General features: G+C 50.3%; 1 protein-coding gene and 1 long non-coding RNA gene across 7 annotated transcripts in view; both read left to right on the top strand.

Annotated features, from left to right (window-relative positions):
- LOC311126545 (coiled-coil domain-containing protein 171-like) overlaps nt 1–12668 on the top strand; it is a gene marked incomplete at its 5' end in the record, with an annotated part of 29994 nt that overhangs the window by 3224 nt on the left and 14102 nt on the right. The window contains 4 exons of the mRNA XM_084200537.1: nt 7126–7307; nt 9296–9454; nt 10067–10246; nt 11979–12124. Of these exons, the coding sequence (XP_084056663.1) occupies nt 7126–7307; nt 9296–9454; nt 10067–10246; nt 11979–12124 (667 nt within the window). The remainder of the gene's footprint in view (nt 1–7125; nt 7308–9295; nt 9455–10066; nt 10247–11978; nt 12125–12668) is intronic.
- On the top strand, nt 2347–6174 carry LOC311126546. 6 transcript variants are annotated; one of them, XR_014613007.1, is made up of 3 exons: nt 2347–3785; nt 3872–4144; nt 4501–6174. It is a non-coding gene; the product is annotated as an uncharacterized lncRNA (long non-coding RNA). The 6 variants fall into 6 exon arrangements; XR_014613008.1 differs by having other exon boundaries at nt 2347–4144; nt 4501–4842; nt 4921–6174; XR_014613009.1 differs by having other exon boundaries at nt 2347–4144; nt 4501–5420; nt 5507–6174.

Raw genomic sequence — 12668 nt, 5'->3', positions numbered from 1 at the left:
TCCTCTCAGGTAGTGTTGTCTCTCTCTCTCTCTCCTCCAGTCTCTTCCTCTCAGGTAGTGTTGTCTCTCTCCTCCAGTCTCTTCCTCTCCAGTAGTGTTGCCTCTCTCTCTCCTCCAGTCTCCTCCTCTCAGGTAGTGTTGTCTCTCTCCTCCAGTCTCCTCCTCTCAGGTAGTGTTGTCTCTCTCTCTCCTCCAGTCTCTTCCTCTCAGGTAGTGTTGTCTCTCTCTCTCTCCTCCAGTCTCTTCCTCTCAGGTAGTGTTGTCTCTCTCTCATTCCTCCAGTCTCTTCCGCTCAGGTAGAGTTGTCTCTCTCTCTCTCCCCTCCAGTCTCTTCCTCTCAGGTAGTGTTGTCTCTCTCCTCCAGTCTCTTCCTCTCAGGTAGTGTTGTCTCTCTTCTCCAGTCTCTTCCTCTCAGGTAGTGTTGTCTATCTCTTCTCCAGTCTCTTCCTCTCAGGTAGTGTTGTCTCTCTCTCTCCTCCAGTCTCTTCCTCGCAGGTAGTGTTGTCTCTCTCTCTCTCCTCTAGTCTCTTCCTCTCAGGGAGTGTTGTCTCTCTCTCTCTCTCCTCTAGTCTCTTCCTCCCAGGTAGTGTTGTCTCTCTCTCTCTCCTCTAGTCTCTTCCTCTCAGGTAGTGTTGTCTCTCTGTCTCTCCTCCAGTCTCCTCCTCTCAGGTAGTGTTGTCTCTCTCTCCTCCAGTCTCTTCCTCTCAGGTAGTGTTGTCTCTCTCTCTCTCTCTCTCTCTCTCTCTCTCTCTCTCTCTCTCCTCCAGTCTCTTCCTCTCCGGTAGTGTTGTCTCTCTCTTCTCCAGTCTCCTCCTCTCAGGTAGTGTTGTCTCTCTCTCTCTCCTCCAGTCTCTTCCTCTCAGGTAGTGTTGTCTCTCTCTCTCTCTCCTCCAGTCTCTTCCTCTCAGGTAGTGTTGTCTCTCTCTCTCCTCCAGTCTCTTCCTCTCAGGTAGTGTTGTCTCTCTCTCTCTCTCTCCTCCAGTCTCCTCCTCTCAGGTAGTGTTGTCTCTCTCTCTCTCTCCTCCAGTCTCCTCCTCTCAGGTAGTGTTGTCTCTCTCTCTCTCTCCTCCAGTCTCCTCCTCTCAGGTAGTGTTGTCTCTCTCTCTCTCTCTCCTCCAGTCTCTTCGTCTCAGGAAGTGTTGTCTATCTCCTCCAGTCTCTTCCTCTCAGGTAGTGTTGTCTCTCTCTCTCTCTCCTCCAGTCTCTTCCTCTCAGGTAGTGTTGTCTCTCTCTCTCTCTTCCAGTCTCTTCCTATCATGAAGTGTTGTCTCTCTCTCCTCCAGTCTCTTCCTCTCAGGTAGTGTTGTCTCTCTCTCTCTCTCCTCCAGTCTCTTCCTCTCAGGTAGTGTTGTCTCTCTCTCTCTCTTCCAGTCTCTTCCTCTCAGGTAGTGTTGTCTCTCTCTCTCCTCCAGTCTCTTCGTCTCAGGAAGTGTTGTCTCTCTCCTCCAGTCTCTTCCTCTCAGGTAGTGTTGTCTCTCTCTCTCTCTCCTCCAGTCTCCTCCTCTCAGGTAGTGTTGTCTCTCTCTCTCCTCCAGTCTCTTCCTCTCCGGTAGTGTTGTCTCTCTCTCTCTCTCCTCCAGTCTCTTCCTCTCAGGTAGTGTTGTCTCTCTCTCTCTCTCCTCCAGTCTCTTCCTCTCAGGTAGTGTTGTCTCTCTCCTCCAGTCTCTTCCTCTCCAGTAGTGTTGCCTCTCTCTCTCCTCCAGTCTCCTCCTCTCAGGTAGTGTTGTCTCTCTCCTCCAGTCTCCTCCTCTCAGGTAGTGTTGTCTCTCTCTCTCCTCCAGTCTCTTCCTCTCAGGTAGTGTTGTCTCTCTCTCTCTCCTCCAGTCTCTTCCTCTCAGGTAGTGTTGTCTCTCTCTCATTCCTCCAGTCTCTTCCGCTCAGGTAGAGTTGTCTCTCTCTCTCTCCCCTCCAGTCTCTTCCTCTCAGGTAGTGTTGTCTCTCTCCTCCAGTCTCTTCCTCTCAGGTAGTGTTGTCTCTCTTCTCCAGTCTCTTCCTCTCAGGTAGTGTTGTCTATCTCTTCTCCAGTCTCTTCCTCTCAGGTAGTGTTGTCTCTCTCTCTCCTCCAGTCTCTTCCTCGCAGGTAGTGTTGTCTCTCTCTCTCTCCTCTAGTCTCTTCCTCTCAGGGAGTGTTGTCTCTCTCTCTCTCTCCTCTAGTCTCTTCCTCCCAGGTAGTGTTGTCTCTCTCTCTCTCCTCCAGTCTCTTCCTCTCAGGTAGTGTTGTCTCTCTGTCTCTCCTCCAGTCTCCTCCTCTCAGGTAGTGTTGTCTCTCTCTCCTCCAGTCTCTTCCTCTCAGGTAGTGTTGTCTCTCTCTCTCTCTCTCTCTCTCTCTCTCTCTCTCTCTCTCTCTCTCTCTCTCTCTCTCTCCTCCAGTCTCTTCCTCTCCGGTAGTGTTGTCTCTCTCTTCTCCAGTCTCCTCCTCTCAGGTAGTGTTGTCTCTCTCTCTCTCCTCCAGTCTCTTCCTCTCAGGTAGTGTTGTCTCTCTCTCTCTCTCCTCCAGTCTCTTCCTCTCAGGTAATGTTGTCTCTCTCTCTCCTCCAGTCTCTTCCTCTCAGGTAGTGTTGTCTCTCTCTCTCTCTCTCCTCCAGTCTCCTCCTCTCAGGTAGTGTTGTCTCTCTCTCTCTCTCCTCCAGTCTCCTCCTCTCAGGTAGTGTTGTCTCTCTCTCTCTCTCCTCCAGTCTCCTCCTCTCAGGTAGTGTTGTCTCTCTCTCTCTCTCTCCTCCAGTCTCTTCGTCTCAGGAAGTGTTGTCTATCTCCTCCAGTCTCTTCCTCTCAGGTAGTGTTGTCTCTCTCTCTCTCTCCTCCAGTCTCTTCCTCTCAGGTAGTGTTGTCTCTCTCTCTCTCTTCCAGTCTCTTCCTATCATGAAGTGTTGTCTCTCTCTCCTCCAGTCTCTTCCTCTCAGGTAGTGTTGTCTCTCTCTCTCTCTCCTCCAGTCTCTTCCTCTCAGGTAGTGTTGTCTCTCTCTCTCTCTTCCAGTCTCTTCCTCTCAGGTAGTGTTGTCTCTCTCTCTCCTCCAGTCTCTTCGTCTCAGGAAGTGTTGTCTCTCTCCTCCAGTCTCTTCCTCTCAGGTAGTGTTGTCTCTTTCTCTCCTCGAGTCTCTTCCTCTCAGGTAGTGTTGTCTCTCTCTCTCCTCCAGTCTCTTCCTCTCCGGTAGTGTTGTCTCTCTCTCTCTCTCCTCCAGTCTCCTCCTCTCAGGTAGTGTTGTCTCTCTCTCTCCTCCAGTCTCTTCCTCTCCGGTAGTGTTGTCTCTCTCTCTCTCTCCTCCAGTCTCTTCCTCTCAGGTAGTGTTGTCTCTCTCTCTCTCCTCTAGTCTCTTCCTCTCAGGTAGTGTTGTCTCTCTCTCTCTCCTCTTGTCTCTTCCTCTCAGGTAGTGTTGTCTCTCTCTCTCTCCTCCAGTCACTTCCTCTCAGGTAGTGTTGTCTCTCTCTCTCTCCTCCAGTCTCCTCCTCTCAGGTAGTGTTGTCTCTCTCTCTCCTCCAGTCTCTTCCTCTCAGGTAGTGTTGTCTCTCTCTCTCCTCCAGTCTCCTCCTCTCAGGTAGTGTTGTCTCTCTCCTCCAGTCTCTTCCTCTCAGGTAGTGTTGTCTCTCTCTCTCTCCTCCAGTCTCTTCCTCTCAGGTAGTGTTGTCTCTCTCTCTCTCTCCTCCAGTCTCTTCCTCTCAGGTAGTGTTGTCTCTCTCTCTCTCCTCCAGTCTCTTCCTCTCAGGTAGTGTTGTCTCTCTCTCTCCCCTCCAGTCTCTTCCTCTCAGGTAGTGTTGTCTCTCTCTCTCCTCCAGTCTCCTCCTCTCAGGTAGTGTTGTCTCTCTCTCTCTCCTCCAGTCTCTTCCTCTCAGGTAGTGTTGTCTCTCTCTCTCCCCTCCAGTCTCTTCCTCTCAGGTAGTGTTGTCTCTCTCCTCCAGTCTCTTCCTCTCAGGTAGTGTTGTCTCTCTCTCTCCCCTCCAGTCTCTTCCTCTCAGGTAGTGTTGTCTCTCTCCTCCAGTCTCCTCCTCTCAGGTAGTGTTGTCTCTCTCTCTCTCTTCTCCAGTCTCTTCCTCTCAGGTAGTGTTGTCTCTCTCTCCTCCAGTCTCTTCCTCTCAGGTAGTGTTGTCTCTCTTTCTCTTCCTCTCAGGTAGTGTTGTCTCTCTCTCTCCTCCAGTCTCTTCCTCTCAGGTAGTGTTCTCTCTCTCTCTCTCTCCTCCAGTCTCCTCCTCTCAGGTAGTGTTGTCTCTCTCTCTCTCTCCTCCAGTCTCCTCCTCTCAGGTAGTGTTGTCTCTCTCTCTCTCTCTCCTCCAGTCTCTTCCTCTCAGGTAGTGTTGTCTGTCTCTCTCCTCCAGTCTCTTCCTCTCAGGTAGTGTTGTCTCTCTCTCTCTCTCTCCTCCAGTCTCTTCCTCTCAGGTAGTGTTGTCTCTCTCTCTCTCTCCTCCAGTCTCCTCCTCTCAGGTAGTGTTGTCTCTCTCTCTCTCTCCTCCAGTCTCCTCCTCTCAGGTAGTGTTGTCTCTCTCTCTCCTCTAGTCTCCTCCTCTCAGGTAGTGTTGTCTCTCTCTCTCCTCCAGTCTCCTCCTCTCAGGTAGTGTTGTCTCTCTCTCTCTCTCTCCTCCAGTCTCCTCCTCTCAGGTAGTGTTGTCTCTCTCTCTCCTCCAGTCTCTTCCTCTCAGATAGTGTTGTCTCTCTCTCCTCCAGTCTCCTCCTCTCAGGTAGTGTTGTCTCTCTCTCTCTCTCCTCCAGTCTCCTCCTCTCAGGTAGTGTTGTCTCTCTCTCTCTCTCCTCCTGTCTCTTCCTCTCAGGTAGTGTTGTCTGTCTCTCTCGTCCAGTCTCTTCCTCTCAGGTAGTGTTGTCTCTCTCTCTCTCCTCCAGTCTCTTCCTCTCAGGTAGTGTTGTCTCTCTCTCTCCTCCAGTGTCCTCTCAGGTAGTGTTGTCTCTCTCTCTCCTCCAGTCTCCTCTCTCAGGTAGTGTTGTCTCTCTCTCTCCTCCAGTCTCCTCCTCTCAGGTAGTGTTGTCTCTCTCTCTCCTCCAGTCTCCTCCTCTCAGGTAGTGTTGTCTCTCTCTCTCTCCTCCAGTCTCCTCCTCTCAGGTAGTGTTGTCTCTCTCTCTCCTCCAGTCTCCTCCTCTCAGGTAGTGTTGTCTCTCTCTCTCTCCTCCAGTCACTTCCTCTCAGGTAGTGTTGTCTCTCTCTCTCTCCTCCAGTCTCCTCCTCTCAGGTAGTGTTGTCTCTCTCTCTCCTCCAGTCTCTTCCTCTCAGGTAGTGTTGTCTCTCTCTCTCCTCCAGTCTCCTCCTCTCAGGTAGTGTTGTCTCTCTCCTCCAGTCTCTTCCTCTCAGGTAGTGTTGTCTCTCTCTCTCTCCTCCAGTCTCTTCCTCTCAGGTAGTGTTGTCTCTCTCTCTCTCTCCTCCAGTCTCTTCCTCTCAGGTAGTGTTGTCTCTCTCTCTCCTCCAGTCTCCTCCTCTCAGGTAGTGTTGTCTCTCTCTCTCTCCTCCAGTCTCTTCCTCTCAGGTAGTGTTGTCTCTCTCTCTCCCCTCCAGTCTCTTCCTCTCAGGTAGTGTTGTCTCTCTCCTCCAGTCTCTTCCTCTCAGGTAGTGTTGTCTCTCTCTCTCCCCTCCAGTCTCTTCCTCTCAGGTAGTGTTGTCTCTCTCCTCCAGTCTCCTCCTCTCAGGTAGTGTTGTCTCTCTCTCTCTCTCCTCCAGTCTCTTCCTCTCAGGTAGTGTTGTCTCTCTCTCCTCCAGTCTCTTCCTCTCAGGTAGTGTTGTCTCTCTTTCTCTTCCTCTCAGGTAGTGTTGTCTCTCTCTCTCCTCCAGTCTCTTCCTCTCAGGTAGTGTTCTCTCTCTCTCTCTCTCTCCTCCAGTCTCCTCCTCTCATGTAGTGTTGTCTCTCTCTCTCTCTCCTCCAGTCTCCTCCTCTCAGGTAGTGTTGTCTCTCTCTCTCTCTCTCTCTCCTCCAGTCTCTTCCTCTCAGGTAGTGTTGTCTGTCTCTCTCCTCCAGTCTCTTCCTCTCAGGTAGTGTTGTCTCTCTCTCTCCTCCAGTCTCTTCCTCTCAGGTAGTGTTGTCTCTCTCTCTCTCTCCTCCAGTCTCCTCCTCTCAGGTAGTGTTGTCTCTCTCTCTCTCTCCTCCAGTCTCCTCCTCTCAGGTAGTGTTGTCTCTCTCTCTCCTCCAGTCTCCTCCTCTCAGGTAGTGTTGTCTCTCTCTCTCCTCCAGTCTCCTCCTCTCAGGTAGTGTTGTCTCTCTCTCTCTCTCTCCTCCAGTCTCCTCCTCTCAGGTAGTGTTGTCTCTCTCTCTCCTCCAGTCTCTTCCTCTCAGATAGTGTTGTCTCTCTCTCCTCCAGTCTCCTCCTCTCAGGTAGTGTTGTCTCTCTCTCTCTCTCCTCCAGTCTCCTCCTCTCAGGTAGTGTTGTCTCTCTCTCTCTCTCCTCCTGTCTCTTCCTCTCAGGTAGTGTTGTCTGTCTCTCTCCTCCAGTCTCTTCCTCTCAGGTAGTGTTGTCTCTCTCTCTCTCCTCCAGTCTCTTCCTCTCAGGTAGTGTTGTCTCTCTCTCTCCTCCAGTGTCCTCTCAGGTAGTGTTGTCTCTCTCTCTCCTCCAGTCTCCTCTCTCAGGTAGTGTTGTCTCTCTCTCTCCTCCAGTCTCCTCCTCTCAGGTAGTGTTGTCTCTCTCTCTCCTCCAGTCTCCTCCTCTCAGGTAGTGTTGTCTCTCTCTCTCTCCTCCAGTCTCCTCCTCTCAGGTAGTGTTGTCTCTCTCTCCTCCAGTCTCTTCCTCTCAGGTAGTGTTGTCTCTCTTTCTCTTCCTCTCAGGTAGTGTTGTCTCTCTCTCTCCTCCAGTCTCTTCCTCTCAGGTAGTGTTCTCTCTCTCTCTCTCCTCCAGTCTCCTCCTCTCAGGTAGTGTTGTCTCTCTCTCTCTCTCCTCCAGTCTCCTCCTCTCAGGTAGTGTTGTCTCTCTCTCTCTCTCTCTCTCCTCCAGTCTCCTCCTCTCAGGTAGTGTTGTCTCTCTCTCTCCTCCAGTCTCTTCCTCTCAGGTAGTGTTGTCTCTCTCTCTCTCCTCCAGTCTCCTCCTTTCAGGTAGTGTTGTCTCTCTCTCTCTCTCCTCCAGTCTCCTCCTCTCAGGTAGTGTTGTCTCTCTCTCTCCTCCAGTCTCCTCCTCTCAGGTAGTGTTGTCTCTCTCTCCTCCAGTCGTCTCCTCTCAGGTAGTGTTGTCGGCTGCTCGTAACAGTCTATCCCGCCTCCTGGACCACCTCCTCACCCCATCAGACCAAGGGTCCCATCTCCCAGCCTATGGCGTTAACAAGGGCACTCTGGTTAGTAGGCTGGGACAGGGCTTACACCGACTCACAGCCAAACAGATGAGCAGTAAGGTTAGTGGTCTATAACAATATATTGTATATAGAATATGTATATTATATGTTAGTTTGTTTTTCTCTGTTGAAAACCTGAGTTGGAGGAACATGAAGGAAATTCTAGAGTCAAGTTCAGGACTGGATCAACAGTCCACAAGAATGGGCAGTACAGGAATTATTTGAAACTGAGTTCTTTTTTTGTTATGAGCAGTTTTAGGAGGACATTTTGAAGGTTTTTTCTCCTCCTCCCAACAGTAACTCGCATTCTTCAGTTTAGAAAATTAAACCCCTAACCTGGGTCTTCTGCATGCCTCAGGACTGAGTTATCCCTCTGAACTAAAGCCCTTGGCATTAGCTAAGAGATCTAACGTTAGTCTTCAGTCTTGAGGCTTTACAAATTCATCCTAATGTATCCGGGACAACAGTGGCAATACATAATGTAACTGCCAGAATAAAGGAAACCCCAACATAAATGTCTTAATAGGGCATTGGGCCTCCAGCAGCCAGACCAGCTTCAATGCACCTTGGACATACACCTACAAGTGTCTGGAACTCTGTTGGAGGAATGCAACACCATTCAATAATTAGTTTTTTTGTTGATGGTGGTGGAAAACTCTTTCACAGGTGCCGCTCCAGAATCTCCCATAAGTGTTCATTTGGCTTGAGATCTGGTGACTGAGACGGCCGTGGCATACAGTGCATTCGGAAAGAATTCCGACCCCTTGACACTTTCTACATTTTGTTACGTTACAGCCTTATTCTAAAATGCATTAAATTGTTTTTTCCCCTCATCAATCTACAAATGATTCACCGTAGGGATGGTGCCAGGTTTCCTCCAGAGGTGACGCTTGGCATTCAGGCCAAAGAGTTCAATCTTGGTTTCATCAGACCAGAGAATCTTGTTTCTCATGGTCTGAGAGTCTTTAGGTGCCTTTTGTCAAACTCCAAGCGGGCTGTCATGTGCCTTTTACTGAGGAGTGGCTTCCGTCTGGCTACTCTACCATAAAGTCCTGATTGTTGGAGAGCTGCAGAGATGGTTGTCCTTCTGGAAGGTTCTCCCATCTCCACAGAGGAACTCTGGAGCTCTGTCAGAGTTACCATCGGGTTCTTGGTCACCTCCCAGACTAAGGCCCTTCTCCCCCGATTGCTCAGTTTGGCCGGGCGGCCAGCTCTAGGAAGAGTCTTGGTGGTTCCAAACTTCTTCCATTTAAGAATTATGGAGGCCACTGTGTTCTTGGGGACCTTCAATGATGCAGAAATGTTTTGGTACCCTTTCCCAGATCTGTGCCTCGACACAATCCAGTCTCTGAACTCTACGGACAATTCCTTCGCCCTCATGGCTTGGTTTTTGCTCTGACATGCACTGTCAACTGTGGGACCTTATATAGACAGGTGTTTGCCTTTCCAAATCATGTCCAATCAATTGAATTTACCACAGATGGACTCCAATCAAGTTGTAGAAACATCTCAAGGATGATCAAAGGAAACCGGATGCACCTGAGCTCAATTTCGAGTCTCATAGCAAAGGGTCTGAATACTTATGTAAATAAGGTATTTCAGTTTTTTATTTTTAATACATTTGCCAACAATTCAAAAAACCTGTTTTCGCTTTGTCATTTATGGGATATTGTGTGTTGTTTAATGAGGATTTTTATTTATTTAATCCATTTTAGAATAAGGCTGTAATGTAACAAAATGTGGGAAAAGTCAAGGGGTCTGAATACTTTCCCAATGCACTGTATGATTTACATCATTTTAAATTCTCATCAAACCAGTGACTGTGGATGTCATCCTATGATCGCATAGCCATGGTAGCCAAAATAATGGCCTGCCCAGCATTTTCATACATGACCCTAAGCATGATGGGATGTTAATTGTTTTATTAACTCCGGAACCACACCTGTGTGGAAGTAAAGTGTTCCCATTGTTTTGGAAGTTACCTGTAGATGGTATTAAATATATTAACGGTATGTTAACCCAGTCCCCCCTTATGTCTTGTCTGTCAGTGTCTGGTGGCATCGCTGCAGCAACACTTCCTGGTTTTCACCCAACGGCTGCACTCCGCTGAGGTGGAGAGGCGGAGCCTGAGGTTAGAGGTCGCACACCTCAAACGTGTCACCAAGGACGGCCGAGGACCGTGCCACAAGGTCCCTGATGTCCACCTGGTGAGTGCCCTCACTAATGCCTGAACAAAAATGTGTGAACGTCGTCAGTGTATCGGTCTATCAGTGTATTTGTAACTGTTTAACTCTCTGTGTGTGTGTGTGTATTTGACTGTGTGTGTGTGTGTGTGTGTGTTTGTTTGACTGTGTGTGTGTTTGTGTTTGACTGTGTGTGTGTGTGTGTGTGTGTTTGACTGTGTGTGTGTATGTGTCTGAATGTGTGTGTGTTTGACTGTGTGTGTGTGTGTTTCACTGTGTGTGTGTTTGACTGTGTTTGTGTGTGTGTGTGTTTGACTGTGTGTGTGTTTGACTGTGTTTGTGTGTGTGTGTTTCACTGTGTCTGTGTGTGTGTGTGTATGTGTGTGTGTATGTGTGTGTGTGTGTGTGTGTTTCACTGTGTGTGTGTGTGTTTGACTGTCTGTGTGTGTGTGTGTGTGTGTGTGTGTGTGTGTGTGTGTGTTTGACTGTGTGTGTGTGTGTGTGTGTGTGTGTGTGTTTGTGTGTGTATGTATGTGTGTGTGTGTGTGTGTGTTTGACTGTGTGTGTGTACTGCATGTCTGTGTATCGGTGTGTGTGTGTCTAACTATGCCTGTGTGTGTGTCTCTCTGTGTGTAGGTGCCAGCAGAGCGGTTTGACAGTGTGTGTGAGGAGTTGAGACAGACCTTGCAGAGAGAGGAGCAGGCTCAGGGTCTACTCAGAGAACAGTCTGATCAGCTACACGTTCTGGGGCTACGCATGGACACGCACTGGGGGGAGGAGAGGGAGAGAGAACGCACGCTCTCTCAGGCCGTACAGGTACACACTCTGGGGGGAGGAGAGGGAGAGAGAACGCACACTCTGGGGCTACGCATGGACACGCTCTGGGGGGAGGAGAGGGAGAGAGAACACACACTCTCTCAGGCCGTACAGGTACACACTCTGGGGGGAGGAGAGGGAGAGAGAACGCACACTCTGGGGCTACGCATGGACACACTCTGGGGGGAGGAGAGGGAGAGAGAACACACACTCTCTCAGGCCGTACAGGTACACACTCTGGGGGGAGGAGAGGGAGAGAGAACGCACACTGGGGGGAGGAGAGGGAGAGAGAACAGACACTCTCTCAGGCCGTACAGGTACACACTCTGTGGGGAGGAGAGGTCGTCTCAGGTACTCTCGCTCTCCCTCTCCCCACCTAACTCCTTCCTTCTCCCTATCAGAATCCCTGTTATTCACCCGGTACTGAAACATGTACCAGGAATTAGACCTGGGTAAATGGTGCTGACATCGTCTTACAATACAACCCCAACTCTAACCCTCTTCCCCCCCTAACTCTAACCCTCTTCCCCCCCCTAACTCTAACCCTTTTCCCCCCCCTAACTCTAACCCTCTTCCCCCCTAACTCTAACCCTCTTCCCCCCCCTAACTCTAACCCTCTTCCCCCCCCTAACTCTAACCCTCTTCCCCCCCCTAACTCTAACCCTCTTCCCCCCCCTAACTCTAACCCTCTTCCCCCCCAACTCTAACCATCTCCCCCCTAACTCTAACCCTCTTCCCCCCCAACTCTAACCCTCTTCCCCCCCCTAACTCTAACCCTCTTCCCCCCCCTAACTCTAACCATCTCCCCCCTAACTCTAACCCTCTTCCCCCCCCTAACTCTAACCCTCTTCCCCCCCAACTCTAACCCTCTTCCCCCCCCCTAACTCTAACCCTCTTCCCCCCTAACTCTAACCATCTCCCCCCCTAACTCTAACCCTCTTCCCCCCCAACTCTAACCCTCTTCCCCCCCCCTAACTCTAACCCTCTTCCCCCCTAACTCTAACCATCTCCCCCCCTAACTCTAACCATCTCCCCCCCTAACTCTAACCCTCTTCCCCCCCTAACTCTAACCCTCTTCCCCCCCTAACTCTAACCCTCTTCCCCCCCCTAACTCTAACCCTCTCCCCCCCCCCCCAACTCTAACCCTCTTCCCCCCTAACTCTAACCATCTCCCCCCCTAACTCTAACCATCTCCCCCCCTAACTCTAACCCTCTTCCCCCCCTAACTCTAACCCTCTTCCCCCCCCCTAACTCTAACCCTCTTCCCCCCCCCTAACTCTAACCCTCTTCCCCCCCCTAACTCTAACCCTCTCCCCCCCCCCCCCTAACTCTAACCCTCTTCCCCCCTAACTCTAACCATCTCCCCCCTAACTCTAACCCTCTCCCCCCCCCCCCTAACTCTAACCCTTTTCCCCCCTAACTCTAACCCTCTTCCCCCCCCTAACTCTAACCCTCTTCCCCCCCCTAACTCTAACCCTCTTCCCCCCCCTAACTCTAACCCTCTTCCCCCCTAACTCTAACCCTCTTCTCCCCCCTAACTCTAACCCTCTTCCCCCCCCTAACTCTAACCCTCTCCCCCTTCTCTCCCCCCCTAACTCTAACCCTCTTCCCCCCCCTAACTCTAACCCTCTCCCCCTTCTCTCCCCCCCTAACTCTAACCCTCTTCCCCCCCCTAACTCTAACCCTCTTCCCCCCCTAACTCTAACCATCTCCCCCTTCTCTCCCCCCCTAGAGTCTGTCGGAGGCTCGTCAGGAGGTGCGTCAGAAGGACCAGTCTCTAAGGGTTCTGGGTAAACACCTGTCAGGCCTACAGCAGGAGAAGAAGAGTCTGGAGGAGAGTGTCAGACAGGCAGAGGATGCACTACGCATGGCAGCCAAGTACGCTCTACACCCTAAACACTACACCCTACATACGAAACCTTAAACACTATTACCCTACATACGAAACCTTAAACACTATTACCCTACATACGAAACCTTTAACACTATTACCCTACATACGAAACCTTCAACACTATTACCCTACATACGAAACCTTCAACACTATACCCTACATACGAAACCTTCAACACTATACCCTACATACGAAACCTTAAACACTATACCCTACATACGAAACCTTAAACACTATTACCCTACATACGAAACCCTAAACACTACACCCTACATACGAAACCCTAAACACTATTACCCTACATACGAAACCTTAAACACTATTACCCTACATACGAAACCTTAAACACTATACCCTACATACGAAACCTTAAACACTATACCCTACATACGAAACCTTAAACACTATTACCCTACATACGAAACCTTAAACACTATACCCTACATACGCAACCTTAAACACTATTACCATACATACGAAACCTTAAACACTATACCCTACATACGAAACCTTAAACACTATTACCCT

The sequence above is a fragment of the Coregonus lavaretus genome, assembly GCF_964263955.1.
Source record: "Coregonus lavaretus genome assembly, contig: HAP1_SCAFFOLD_4120, whole genome shotgun sequence".
Taxonomy (NCBI): Eukaryota; Metazoa; Chordata; class Actinopteri; order Salmoniformes; family Salmonidae; genus Coregonus; species Coregonus lavaretus.
Note: the sequence above shows the minus strand (reverse complement) of the source record. Positions and strands in the feature narration are given on the sequence as shown.